The following is a 14774-nucleotide window of genomic DNA, read 5'->3' on the forward strand; positions in this document are numbered from 1 at the left end:
CTGGCCACTATGTCTGAAAACAGATTGGGAAGTGTTGATACGTAATAATAGAAGTATGATTGTTTCCTTTAACAAAAGGTTTCCTGATGATCATCATGACTTTATCAAGATGCAAAATGTAGTGCACATTTCTATGATCCTTAGAAAAGAATATAGCTTCATCACATCCAATATTTCTTTCCACCAATGTCCATTGAAATGAACAGACTTCCCAATATGACTGATTTTCAGTCATGGGATGCCAGAAGGGAAGAAAGCTTGTACTTGAGGATGCTGACATAAATACCTGGAAACTACTTGATGGTACTCATGCCCTTTTACACATGAAATGGGTACCTAAATGCCTGATTTGTTAGACAGGGTGTATCTGCACCTTATCTGCCAGGGGTATGCAGAACACCATATTGGTAAAGGTTCCATTACAGGCTTCCAGGATTGTTATCTGAAATCGCTGTTAGGCAGCTTGTATATAAGAACAAAGGAACTAGGAGCAGGAGTAGGCCATCTAGCCCCTCAAGCCTGCTCTGCTTACCTGCCTACTCACTATAACTCTTAGTTCTTTTACAGTTCAAAAATTTATCTATCCTTGCCTTAAAAACATTCAATGAAGTAATCTCAACTGCTTCACTGGGCAGGGAATATTTCAGGATCTTTTCCCAAAATTGGGCTTCCCAGCTACACCCATGTCTATTAGTTGCCGAGACAGCAGTCTTCAAAAGATACCACTGAAAGTCCCTAATAACTGAATAGCTCAAGGGCTAATTTCTGTTCCTATGGGAGCACCCTATGGTGAGTTGGTGGCAGGGGAAATTTCCGTGAGTGATGGAAACCCCACTGTCTTCTCGCTTCTGCCCTGATGACGCACATGTTGGGGAGGCTCATGGGCAGCCTTTCCATATCGCCACTAATTAAGCGGTAAATTAATGCACGGTTAAAGGCCTCAACCCACTGCTGTTATTATCTCAACAGGGGGCAGGGAACTCGCCATTGGGGTTATGCGAAAGGTAAACACTGCTGAGGTAGCTCATTGGCTTCTAAGGAGGGTTATTTGTTCAAGGTACTTAGTACCTGATCAAAGGGAAGTGGGGACTGCTGAGAGATTCCTCACTGCCCTTGCTGCCACCCCTCACCCTATGAACCACCTACTCCCTCCAACTGCCGTCCATCCCATCAATCACCTCTGCCTGGGTCCATCAGCCTCGAACCTGCGCTTCGAGTGGGCATAGTCCCGACACAAGTTACCACCTGGTGATGCAGCTGGACAATGAGGAGCTGCCGGCCTTTGACTGGCTGACAACTCTCAACGGACAGGACTCCAGGGACTCAGGGACCTCGTTCACAGAGAAGGCTGAACGCTGGCCAGTTATACCTTGTGTAATGTGCTTCCCGAAAAGGAGTGATATGAGGCCCTGTCTGCTCTCCAGCCAGCAGGCAAGGTCTCTGTCACTTCCACTAAATATCATCTGATGCAGCTTGTTGATTGGAGAAATCCTCACCTTGAGCAGCAGCTGATACTTGGTTATCCTCTGGATAGGTTTGATGAGATAATCACTCAAGCTAAACGTCTCACCCAAATCCAGTTTTACCTCCTGATAAAGAAGCCAAAAAAAAGTGACACAGATGTTATATCTGATAATGTTACACCTGCTGAGCTATTGCCAGATTTCAGGAAAACTGAAATACCTAATCGATAGATGTCCATATAATGTAATGTTGAACCATAATGTGATGTTGAACCAATAGATAGAACATAGAACATAGAACATTACAGCGCAGAACAGGCCCTTCGGCCCACGATGTTGCGCCGACCAATTAAAAAAGCAATGACCCTCTAACCTAAACCAATCCCTTTCCATCCATAAACCTATCCACGGATCTCTTAAACGCCCCCAAACTAGGCACATCTACAACTGCAGCAGGCAGGGCATTCCAATCCCTCACCACCCTCTGGGTAAAGAACCTACCTCTGACATCCGTCCTATAACTACCACCCCTTAATTTAAAGCTATGCCCCCTCATGCTAGCTTTCTCCATCCGAGGAAAAAGGCTATCACTGTCCACCCTATCTAAACCTCTAATCATCTTGTATGCTTCAATAAGGTCCTCTCTTAGCCGCCTTCTTTCTAACGAAAACAACCTCAAATCCCTCAGTCTCTCCTCATAGGACCTTCCCTCCATACCAGGCAACATCCTGGTAAACCTCCTCTGCACCCTCTCCAATGCCTCCACATCCTTTCTATAATGTGGGGACCAGAACTGCACACAATACTCCAAGTGCGGACGCACCAGAGTTTTGTACAGTTGCAACATGACATTGCAGCTCCTAAATTCAATCCCCCTACCAATAAATGCCAGGACACCGTATGCCTTCCTAACAACCGTATCTACTTGATTCCCAACTTTCAGGGATCTATGTACACATACACCTAGATCCCTCTGTTCATCAACACTATTCAGAGTCCTACCGTTAGCCCTATACTCTACACATCTGTTATTCCTGCCAAAGTGAATTACCTCACACTTTTCCGCATTAAACTCCATCTGCCACCTCTCGGCCCAGCTTTGCAACTTGTCCAAGATGTCCATATAATTTGAGGGCAAATCCTGTGTACCAGAAGTGAGTACTGGAAACAGTGGGGAAACAGGCTGTACCTGATATTATGATCTTTTAAGTTAATTGTGTGCGCTTTCTGTCCAAATTTCCAATGTGTGCATCTGATAGGTGAGATTTCCCAAAGGTTACCTCTTAGTCTTCAGCTCTCATTTGTGCTGGGTTAGGTGACTTATATTTTGGACAGAGTTGAGGGCTTTACAATTGGTCTCAGAGTCTTTGAGCTAGGGAGAAGAAATCAGAAACCAACATTCATTCTCCCAAATGCACACACTGGGAACTTGTTGGAGGTATACTTTGGTGGTGAATGAGACCAGGCTTAGCCTGGTTAGTGATGTTCTTCTCCAGTAGGTGAAAGGTTCATCAATACAGCTTTGATTCAGGGGTAAAGAATAGATAGTTAGGTTTGGGGTGCTGTGGAGAGTTGTTCACACATGGGACCATTACAAAACATCAGTCATTTCAGTTTTCTGTTCTTCATGAGACAAAAGGATCAAACTAAAATAAACCACCCACGTAGTTTAATTGTTGAAACCAAACTCCATCTTTAAGCAATGAATAAATTAAGAAAGAGTGTTTTTGAAATTTATTTTAGAATACTTTTCAATAAACTGATTTTGAAATTTAGATTAGAATACTTTTCAATAAACTAATTTTAAAAGTGTTACCCCTCTACATGAGCCCGTTTCACATGCCAAAATTAGCAGAAGGAAAAATCAATTCTGAAAAATGAATCATCGCTATGAACAGAATATTCCAGTCATGTTTCAGCTGGATTAATTAACTGTGCTTTTCATAGGTTAATGATTTCTGTAAACCACTACTCTCTAGGTGGTGTTCGTTATTTATATTATCATCAAAAGAAGACAACCAATGGCTCACCTCAAAGTAGGCTTCATATTCAATCACAATGTACTCAGATTTTGGCTTGTTTTGACAGTACACTGTATACATGTCTAAACGTCTCTCCTACAGAAACAGAGAACAAAGCTTTACTAACCAGGTAACCAGTGTCATGGTTTCTTACTTCACTGCCATCACCTACTTCTATCCACCGCTCCTGGCATTGAATAGCATATACAATGATCTTCAATGTGCCATGAAAAATTGTTAAATAAATTAACAGTGGAATAATGAAAATTACATTGCTTAGGAATGGAACTGACTGTGAAAAGAGTTTTTATAGCCCCTTTATGTCAGTCCTTCAAACAGCCTCTGATGATAAGTACAGAAGGTTATCATTTCTCATCGACTTCCTGTTATTCGCTTTAGGGGCTAAACAAATGAGAGATTAAAGTACTTCATGTGACGTAGAACCAACAAACAATACAGCACTGAGTAGGGCCATCTTGTCTGTGCTGATTCTTTGCTTAAACAATTCAAAGCTAATCCCACCACCTTGCTCTCCTCACACAGCCCTGCTTCGAATACTTATGTATTTTCCTTTGAATAATGAAATGATCTCTGCCTTAATCACTCCCTGTGGCAAAGCATTCCATTGGAGAATAATATTTTCCTGATATCTTTTCTCAATCTGTTGGTGACATTTTTCAAATTCATGACTCCTTACTGCCAGCTGCCCAACCAGAAGACGCACTGGGGGTGATACTTCCATCGCGACCCAGAACTTTTCTAGTGGGCCGAGCTGGGAGATGTGCATTGCCGGACAAGTTCCGGGAATTGCGCATGCGCCGGGAATGTATGCGCATCTCCCAGAGCCGGAGAACAGTCAGAGTCTAGACCACACTGGAAACCGGCAGGAAGACAGGTAAGTCATTTGAATCTTTTTTTAATATAGTTTAAATATGCTTAACATTCATTATTGGGAACTTTTGGGTGCTGATTGAATCTCCCACCCTGCCAGGAGTACTTCATTCAGACAAGGTTTAGAGTAGCTCCCCCTCTACAGGGAACTAGCGAGACACCCTGCTGGAATGAAGGGGGGGGCAATCAGGGCCCTCCAGGGGTTTGGGCAGCAGGGGATGGTGCCCCCCGGGCACCTTAGCAGTGCCAGCCTATGCTCCCGGCATTGACCAAGGGACAAAGAGCCCATGCCCGGGGCCCCTTGGCACTGCCCATCGGGCATTGGGTAGTGGCAAGGAGGTGGACCCTATTGTGGGCAGGGCCTAGGGCAATCGGTGGGGGTGGGGGTTCCCGCTGCCACTCTGCATGGCAATCTGTATGGGATGGATGGAGGCCTGCGATCGGGGCACGCTTGGGGGAGGGTGGTCTCTCGGTGGGGGCGGGGGGGGGGAGGCGGGGGTGGTGTCTGCCTCCTGGGAAGGGGGGCATCTGACCTGGGGGGGGGGGGGGGTGTCAGTTGGGGTGGAGTCTGCTGGGATGAGAGGGGGGCGGGGAGATCACACTGCTGCATGTGGTGGGGTGGGGGGGGTGGGGAGTCAAGCTTGCTCGGGATTTGTCGTGGGGGCCACGATTGGCCATGGGTGTGGGGCTGGAGGGGCACGACTGCGGGGATCCTGGACTGGCCAGTGATTGAGCTGGTCAGCAAAGGGGGAGACTGACAGATCAGGGCCACTGTGCAAGTGCAGAGCTGCAGAACTGTCAAACTCCAGCACGAGTAGGCCCTGTCCCTGGGGTTTTTAATGAGATTACCTATTGGGACCTCTGCTGTGCATAGAGTGTGGAGATTCGAGTATGAAGTTGAACTGAGAAAACAGTCGAGATTTAGAACCGTTTTCCCACCAATTCAGCACTTTTGGGAGAATGGCCCCCATTATTTTCCTATTCATTGCATCAAATCTCTTCACAATTTTAGATATGTTTATTAAGTCTATTCTTCGCTTTCATTGGTCAAGTGGACAAAGCTCTAATATTTCAAATCTTTTTTTTACTCTTTCAAATCAATAGCATCACCCAGGTGAATATCTATGGCTTCAATAGGGTGTCTATACTGAATGTCCCAAACTCCAAATGTGGATTAACCAACAGCAGGGGTTTCTGTCACATTTCTGAAAAAATTACAAGAGGGCAAATGAGAGTGAACCTATGGAAATACCTGACTATTGCTTTTACAGATACCATAGGGCATGAACTTCATCCACCATGCTGCCATGATGGGGTAGGACTTCCAGTCTGATTGTCGGAAATCTCAGGCAGACCATATTGTTGGCCAGCAATCAACAAAAGTCTAGCCAGCCTGCAACTGGCCAGTTGTTGCCAGGGGAGTGGTGGTGTTCAGAAACTCGTGGGGAGTGTGAAGAGCTGGTACCTACTGAAAGATCTCAGGTCTTCAGTAGCTTCAAGTAACCTGTGATTGCAGTGCAGCCACACAGGAAATGACGGCTAAATTGAGGGCAACAAATTTATCTGAGGAGAATCTTGAGATGCATTAGAGATGGATTCAAAATTTGAAATGAACGATAGGAATCAATTTCTCCAGCTGCTTGAGCAATGTGCAATGGCTGTGAGTGCCATTGGATTGGTTTTGCAATGCAAGAAGATTGTTGATGACCTGACAAAGGAAGAAAAACTTGTAGTTCCTTGCACAATCTCAGAACAGCCAGTGACGTATGTTTGAAGTTCAGTCGTTTATAATCATAGCTGGAGGTATAGATAATATAGGTGTTAGCTGTGGCTCAGCTGGTAGCATTTTTTCCTCTCAGTCAGGGGATTATCAGCTTAAATCATAGCCTAGGCTTGGCATAAAAATCAAGGCTGACTCTCCAGTGCGGGACTGATAGAATGCTGCACTTCTAGAGAAGCTGCTTTCTCTCCTGAAAGATCCTGTGGCACAACTTTGCAGAAGAGCAGCAAAGTCATTCCTGGTGGCCTGGCCAATATTTATCCTTCAATAAATATCACAAAAACAAATTATCTGGCTATTAACATACTGCTGGTCCGTCGGACATGCCATGTGAAGATTGACATTTCAACAGTGACTACACTTCAGATGTACTTAATTGGCTGTAAAAGACTTTGAGATGTCTGATGGTGCTGAAAAGCGCTACATAAATGCAAGTCTTTCTTCTTTTTAAGTAAACAATGTTGTAAACATAGCAGTCAATTTGTGCACAGCAAGTTCCTACAAACAGCAATTAGATAAATGCCCATTTCTATGAAATTCCATGTGTTTTTTGGTGTTGGCCAGGTGACTGGGACAAGTACATTAATACTATTCATTCAAAGCAAAGATGCAATGAGAAGGATGCAGTCAGGGAAAGCGTGCTGTGTACTGTTAATTGTACATTGGTGGACAATTCACACATTCTTTGTTGAAATAATGCAGAGCCACGTCCCCACCCATGAGATGGTTTAACATCAGATCCAAAGGACATCACCTGCATAAGTGCAGCACTCTCTCAGTACTGCATTGGTGTGTCAGTCTGGATTATGCTCTTAAGCCGAGACAGTGGGATTTGAATATGCAATCTTCTGAGTCAGTGGCAAGCGTACTGCAAATGAGAATCAGTCAATATTGGCAGAAAAGCTGAGATGAGCTGGTATGAGTTCTTTAGCAGATCCTCTTTCCTGCTGTGGCAGCCTTTACCCTCACAGGCACTATCCTTCAGTTACAAAATGCACCATTAGTTCATGGTTCTGTCCTGCTAAATCCCATCTTATGCCATGCCAGCCCAATATCCAGCACTTAGACTTCGTTTAATAAACAAAAGCTGAAAACTCACTTCTCATGTCTTTTGATTGCTATAATTCATTTATGTCTAAATGACACCCATGTGCATTTCACACTACATGTATTCTTCTTGAAGGAGTAAATTCTCCAACATACAAAGGGGAAGAAGGTAACAGAGAATGTCTCTCTTGACATTCATGTATTGACTCCACATGATGAAAAATTGCTCTTATTGTTGGGATACACTTAGTCCGTGCTATAGGAAATGGAGAATTGTAAAATCCTTTACCAACCTACTTCCCCATCCCCCAATCCACAGCAATCTGCTGCTTTTCACAGCTCTGTATTGGAAGCACAGCTAGATTTCTTCCAGCACACACGTTAACACTTTGATCAACACCCTGGCTCAACTCCTCCTGTTATTTCCTCTAAAGTCTGAGCAGCAGCTAGCAACAAACAGGAGGAGGGAAAAAATGTTCTCACACCCTGGACTTTGCTTGAATCCATCCAGGACAAAAGATACAGTTCACATTGGTGTTTCAATGGGGTATATGCTACTGAAACTGATACATAAATTATCCAACAAAAGTTGCAGGATAGCAATTAGGAGTTCTAGTGGGATGCCTAGCTAATTTCATCCTCGGTAGCTGGGATGTTGAGGTGAAGTGTAACACATTTATATCCATTCATCTAGCTAACAGGAGAATATGTTCCAATTCAGTGCTAAAAATGGTCCAAGAAGTGATTCACATTCTAAACTCTGATCAAAACTGTAAAAACTTACATGCTTGATGAAGAGTTTTGCCAAATGATCTGGATCCTGAAGACATTTTTCCAATTCTCCTGAGAAATAGCTACAAATAAATATGAACAGTAATCATTGTACAATGTAGTTGCAGTGGAGGCATATTTCTCCGTTACCACTTTGAACATCGAGTACCAGAACCTAATCAGTTGTGCCAACCACTTAAACATTTTTTTTGCTTTATGCCATGTAGGATGAACTGTAAGGCTATGCTATTGAGAAAATAATCCAAATTAAACTAACAAGTTAGCAATGGCTGCTTATGTGAATAATTAGTAAGAAGTATTCTAATGTGACATCACCTCTAACTTCCCAATCCATGTATTAGGATGTCAAAATATGTGTCAACTTCAAAATGTTTTGTTCGACATGCTGTGTGAAGAATTTGTTCATGTAGCAGCATGTCAACAGCACTGTGGCTGCTACCTGGGTGGTCTGTGCAGCATTCTTCATTGAAATAACTGAAACTTGTGTATTTGCACAGGTCGTGGCCAGTGTGTTATGTGTCCCTGAGAATCAATGTAGCCTGTGTAGTGCCCTTTGAAATGGTCCAAAATCAAAGAGAAGGTGGGGATGTGTTCACCTTGTGCAAAAGTTCAGAACCTGCCGCCACTAATACCTTTATACCCATTGGAATGACCAGGAGGCAAAGAGTTCAATTAGATTATGCTGGATTATTCAAAGGGCTCATGTTTTCATTGTGGTGAATATACACTCAAAATGGCCTGAAGTCACCATGAACAATATGAACAGTATGTCTTCAGAGAGAACAATAGAGAGACTGGGTGAGAGTTTTGGAAGAATCGGTTATCCTGAACACAGTGTGAATAACAAGGGACCGCAGTTCATTTTGCAAGAATTGATAACTACTTAAAGGAGAATAAGATTCAACACATCTGAACCACTCCTTATTATCCTGCCTCAGTTGGGCCGGCAAAGCGGTTTGTTCAGATGATCAAACATTTGTTGAAGGCAACTCAAGCACAAGATTCATTGTCTAAATAGTTGAGTCAATTCCTGATGATGTACAGGAATGCTACACGTTTAACAATCCAAAGTTCTCCAGCACTGGCACATGATAAACTGTCAGTTATGCACAGAATTTGATTTGCTGAAACCACCTAAGACAAGAGGAATTGATGAGAAGAAAAAGCAAGGTCAGGTTATACAACATTAGCACTGGGCTGAATGCCACATTTTTCAGAAAGGTCAAGGAGTATTCACAAGAAACTACATCACATTGAGAAGTGGATATCTGCCATCGTTTCAGCACAGACAGGACTGATTTCCTACACCATACAAGCTCAAGAAGATGTAATGTGGAGAAGACATGCAGACCAATCTTTGGCAACCAGAACCAGTTTGGAAGAAACAGAATCATCCAAGGGCCCGATTTTACCAAAAATTCGTGCCCTTTTTCAGCATGCATTTAAATTGACTCAATGAACCTCACACCCAACTCTACCACCAAACCCCACTTTACCGTCTTTGGATCCGTTCTGGATCCAAATAAAAATCTGAGGCAGATTCCTATTCTGCAGGGGAAGCTCCGAAGCCCATCCTCCTCGAACACCCTTCGCAGGTCCCCCACTAACCACCATGGCAGACCTGCTCCCCCTGTGATCTGAACCCCCTGGGAGGCAGACCACCCCCCCCCGACCCCCGCAGATGCCTCCCCCGTGATTGGACCCCCCTCCCCGGGAAGCAGGACCCCCTCGGCAGAGCACACCCCTCTGCAATCCACCTCCCCCGGGACAACCCCCTCCCACGCGATCAAACCCCCCCCACCCCGGGAGGGTGGTCCTCCTGGCAGCCACCCCCCCCCTCAACCTCCCTGGAGGCAGTTCCCCCCCTCAGCAGAGCACACCCCCAACCTACCTGGATTGCTGCTCTCCTTCCACCATCCTTCTGACCTGCACTCTTGATGTGGAGATGCCGGTGTTGGACTGGGGTAAACACGGTAAGAAGTCTCACAACACTCGGTTAAAGTCCTGTTGTCCTGATGTTGTGAGACTTCTTGCTGCACTCATTGGACATCCTGCAGCACCTTCCTGGCCTTCTGCTGGGGTCTGCCAGAGGAAAGGGCGCAGGGTTGGATGGATCTCTGGTTGCGGGGGAGTGGGGTGGAGGACGGGGTGTAGGGGTGGAGGATGGACTTGGGAGAATCTCCACCACACCTGCCCCAACCAGAGATCCATCTCAGCCTGCACCGCCCCCTTCCTGCAAATGCCAGTGGAAGGTGCTGCAGGATGTCCAACGAGTGCAGTAAGAAATCTCACAACACCAGGTTAAAGTCCAACAGGACTTTCCAACAGGACTTTAACCTAGTGTTGTGAGACTTCTTACTGTGTTTATCCCAGTCCAACGCCGACATCTCACATCAACAAGTACAGGTCAGAAGGATGGTGGAAGGAGAGTAGCAACCCAGGTAGGTTGGAGGTGTGCTCTGCCGAGGAGGGGGGCCTGCCTCCCAGGGGGAGGATGGGGGGGGGTCTGCCAGTGGAGCTTGCCTTTCGCAGATCATCCCGCCTCCACCCCGGTTCTCTTTGTTTTGTTTTGCTTTTCGCGCCTGGGTGCGCTGTTTCAGATTTTTATCGAACTGCGCATGCACGGTTCAGAGCTCCAATTGTTCCGGCAGCGCTAAGCCCACAGCACGGACTGGACCGGAGCTGGCAAGAAGTGTATGGGTGCGCTGGAACAGGGATTCCGGGCTTGGATCCGTTTTACATCCGGATGCAGCACTTAGATCTGGCCCCAAGAGTCCATAACCAACTGGAGTAAGTGAAGACCTGTACATACCTTAAAACCTGACAATAGCCAAAACAACTGGGGAAGACAATACCTCAGCTGAGGACACTGCAGCACTGAGTTAACCTCCTAACACTACTCTGACTCTGAAGGAGGCAACTACCAACGATGTCCTAAACTGTGCCAAAAACACCAGGGTTTGCAAACAATATGAAAAAGCAGACACCTGAGTTTCGCCGACAACCACCCAGAAATCAACTTCCTCTAAACTGTCTAACTGATTGATGGTTGTATTTATTAATTGTTCATATTGTAAATTTTGATTGTTTATGTTATATTGTATTTCATTGCAGGAGCATTGATGTAAATGAGGAGGAAAATATTGCGTATTCATGTTGTTCCTGGTTGGAACAAGGGCATTTTAAGAGATCAGTTGTGTGAAGTCCTGATGATGTAATTGGCCATTTGTGCGGACAAACAGGCAGTCTGTCTGAACAACCTGTAGAGTCAACATCTTTCCAATAAAGTTCTTTTTTTTTGTACCTTTTGTGTCCTGCAAGCCTATCCTTTAAAAACAGGTCATACATTTGATACAGGAAGTGCTCATGAAAAATCTTCAGGCCATAGGATGGTGAGAAGTGGTGGGGGAGGGAGCTGCTAGTGAAACAACTCACCTTGATAATGATGCTGCTGTCTGCTGGATCCAGCCCCACACACCAGCAGGATAAATCTGTATGTTATCTACAAGCCTGCCCTGCCTGATGCATGCAGCAAAGAAGGCCTGTCAAGCCACCAGAAATTCAGCACCACCCTGGGAGATGGAGGACAGTTGGTCACCTTGATCTTGTGGTGAAGTAAACTCAAGGGTCCCGATGGTCTAATCCTGTTCCTGGGCCACAGAAAGTGGAGAAAGTGGCCCGGGAGTGAAAAGCAGGAGCGATGGCCCTCTCAGACATCACTGTCCCCCTTATCAACGCTCTCCCCGCTCCCCAGACCGATCGCGACCCCTGCCCTCTTTCGCCCCACCGATTGCCTGCAGAGTGGCAGCGGATCCCCCCCACCAGAGATCCATCTGCTCCCCTGCACCAGTGAGTGAACGGGCAGCCGCACCCCAGGTACATCTAGAGTGCTGATAGGGAGAGTATCTTTATCTAGTGACAGTGAAGAAATGGTGATATATTTCCAAGTCAGGATTATGAGTGACTTGGAGAGGATAATGGTGCAGGATTAGGAAGAAAATCCATTCACAAGAAAGAGAATATATCCACCCCCTCAACCATCAATGTACAGTGACAGCAGTGTGTACCATTCAGGAGATGCATTTTAGCAATTTGATGGCTCTATCAAGGTTCCTTCAACAGCACCTTTTAAACATACTGCCTGGAAGGACAAGGCAGCTGCTCACCATCCTGACTTAGAACTATCTCACTGTTCTTTCACTGTCGCTGGGTCAAAATCCTATAACCCCGCCTTAACAGCATTGTGGGTGTGCCTACACTACATGGACTGCAGTGGTTCAAGAAGACAGCTCAACACCGCCTTCTCAAGGGCAATTAGGTATGGGCAATAAAAATGCTGGCTGGCCCAACAAAGCCCACATCCTGTTAAAATAAATTTTAAAAGGTGATTTTTTTTGACTATGATGAGGCCTGTATATTTGAAATGAAAACTGCTTTCATCAAGAAACTAGGTATATATATATACATATAATAGTACTGTAAGATATTTCCCTAAATTTGCATTTAAATGATAAATATGGATTACTGATTTGTTTATGCATAGGAATGATCTTACAGCCATAGAATGATTTTTATAAAAGGCACATAGCAATATGTGACAGTGCTTTCACATAACAAATTGCATGCTTTATATTGCCATTGTGAATTTAGGTCCCTTTATGCTGTGTTGTGACTGATACACATTTAGTACTGAGGAGATGTGATCTGAGGAATATGGCAAATGTGAAAAGTAAATATCAGCAAAAGAGTAGCTAGTCCTGGATAATAAGGGGACATGCTAACTGGAAAGAGAAAGAAATAAAGCAATTTATAAAGTACGTCCAGTCTCAGAATGTCGATCGACAGTACAGAACTTCAGTTTTGCTGAAAAAAAGAGACATTTTGTTGAAGCTTTACATCTTGCACTCATCAGGACAACTGCAAGAATACAGATTTAAGGGAAGCAACAAATTTCTACTGTATGAGAAAAGAATGCTGATTGGTAGGCAAGTGGAATCTGATTGGTGCAGTCTCCATGGCAATGCCCCTTTCTTCTTACTCACCTGTTCTATAAAACAAATCACCCCCACTTCCTCTCCTCTTCGCCCCTTTCCCAGACTAAAATCCCTGCTTGGTGAAAACTCTGGGTTACCTTGCTTTAGGATCCACAGGCCCTCAGCTTGGGCCTGCTTGCAGTCCTGGCGTGCCTATTAATGAGCTCCTGGCTTGACCAGGACTGTTGGGCAGTGCGGCAGTGAGAGGTAGAGGTCCCGCTGGCAGGCTACTTAGCCTGCCCAGAGGCTATGGCTGCAGATCAGGCCAGCATGGAACAAGTCAGCTTCACACTGACTCTGGTACCCATTGACAAGTACATGTATGCAGGGAAAGCAGAGGATAAATGAAGAAAGAAGATGACAACCTGCAAGGCTACACTACAATGCTACACTGGGCGGCACGGTAGCACAGTGGTTAGTACTGCTGCTTCACAGCTCCAGGGTCCTGGGTTCGATTCTCGGCTTGGGTCACTGTCTGTGTGGAGTTTGCACATTCTCCTCGTGTCTGCATGGGTTTCCTCCGGGTGCTCCGGTTTCCTCCCACAGTTCAGAGATGTGTGGGTTAGGTTGATTGGCCACGCTAAGAAATTGTCCCTTAGTGTGCAGGGTAGCGGAGGTTAGAGGGATTAGTGGGTATAATATGTAGGGATATGGGGATAGGGCCTGGGTGGGATTGTGTTTGGTGCAGACTCGATGGGCTGAAGGGCCTCTTTCTGCACTGTAGGGTTCTATGATACAAATAGTTGCAAAGGTAAAACCTTATCCCCTCCTCCCAATCACTACTCTGATTGCACATCCACTGTAGTCCAGGAGAATGGAGGAGGTGGTTGTATTGAAACATATAGGCTGGCATTCTCTGGCTGTTTTTGCTAGCGGGATTTTCCAGTCCCGCTGCAGTGAATGGAGATTTGGCTGAGTGCCAAGTTCTCCATCCTCGCGTGAACAGCTGAGGAATTCCAGCCATAAGATCCTGACTGCGTTGCAGTCCAATCTTAACCATTTACTGTTTTTTATTAAGTGACTTAGCTGAAACATCATGATAAACTAATCTATTGTTCTGTTCATTCAAATTCATTCAAATTCTGATTTATAGTAGACACCCAACTGTTTTGGTATTGTATTCTCACAGATGTTGCTAAATTAAGCATCTTCGTCACATAAGCAGAAAATATTAGAAATTTTCAGCGGGTCTGACAGCACCTGTGGAGAGAGAAGTTAGTTGAACTTAACAACATCTGTGAGCATACAACTAAAAGAGAATCTCACCAGGCCTGGCAGCACCTGTAAGGAGAGAAAAGAGCTGACATTTCAAGTCCAGGTGACCCTTTGTCAAAGCTGTGAGCAGACAGCTGTTACAAAGCAGAGGTTGATTCCCTCTGAGATCTAACACCGTAACACCCAAAGAGGAGTAGTCACCTTATAATCTGTAAAAAGTAAGTGTGAAGTGGTGTGATCTACTCTTTAGCAACTTCTAGTGTTTAAACAAAAAAAAACTCCCTGGCACTAACTCTAAAATCAACATGTAACAATTTATTTATCTAACTTCCAGTGAACAAATTAACTAAACTATTAACAAACTGATAAAATTCCTTCTATTAACTATTCCAGAATAAAACAAGATTCTAATTGTATGCTGTTCAAATAAATGTAATTCTCACTCTTAACAAAATAGCATTTAGTCACTCTCTAAATTACAACAAGGTATTGTGTCTTCAGGAATATTCTGGGCTTTCTCTATTGATTCTTC

General features: G+C 44.7%; 1 protein-coding gene across 1 annotated transcript in view; it reads right to left on the reverse strand.

The window, feature by feature from the left end:
• Positions 1-14774, reverse strand: part of LOC145350122 (rho guanine nucleotide exchange factor 25-like) — a 56774-nt gene that overhangs the window by 23790 nt on the left and 18210 nt on the right. The window contains exons 5-7 of the mRNA XM_080199054.1: positions 7987-8056; positions 3494-3580; positions 1497-1589 (exon numbers count right to left, since the gene is read on the reverse strand). Of these exons, the coding sequence (XP_080055180.1) occupies positions 1497-1589; positions 3494-3580; positions 7987-8056 (250 nt within the window). The remainder of the gene's footprint in view (positions 1-1496; positions 1590-3493; positions 3581-7986; positions 8057-14774) is intronic.

This window comes from Carcharhinus amblyrhynchos, chromosome 11 (genome assembly GCF_965287045.1).
Source record: "Carcharhinus amblyrhynchos chromosome 11, sCarAmb.v2.hapA, whole genome shotgun sequence".
Classification (NCBI taxonomy): Eukaryota; Metazoa; Chordata; class Chondrichthyes; order Carcharhiniformes; family Carcharhinidae; genus Carcharhinus; species Carcharhinus amblyrhynchos.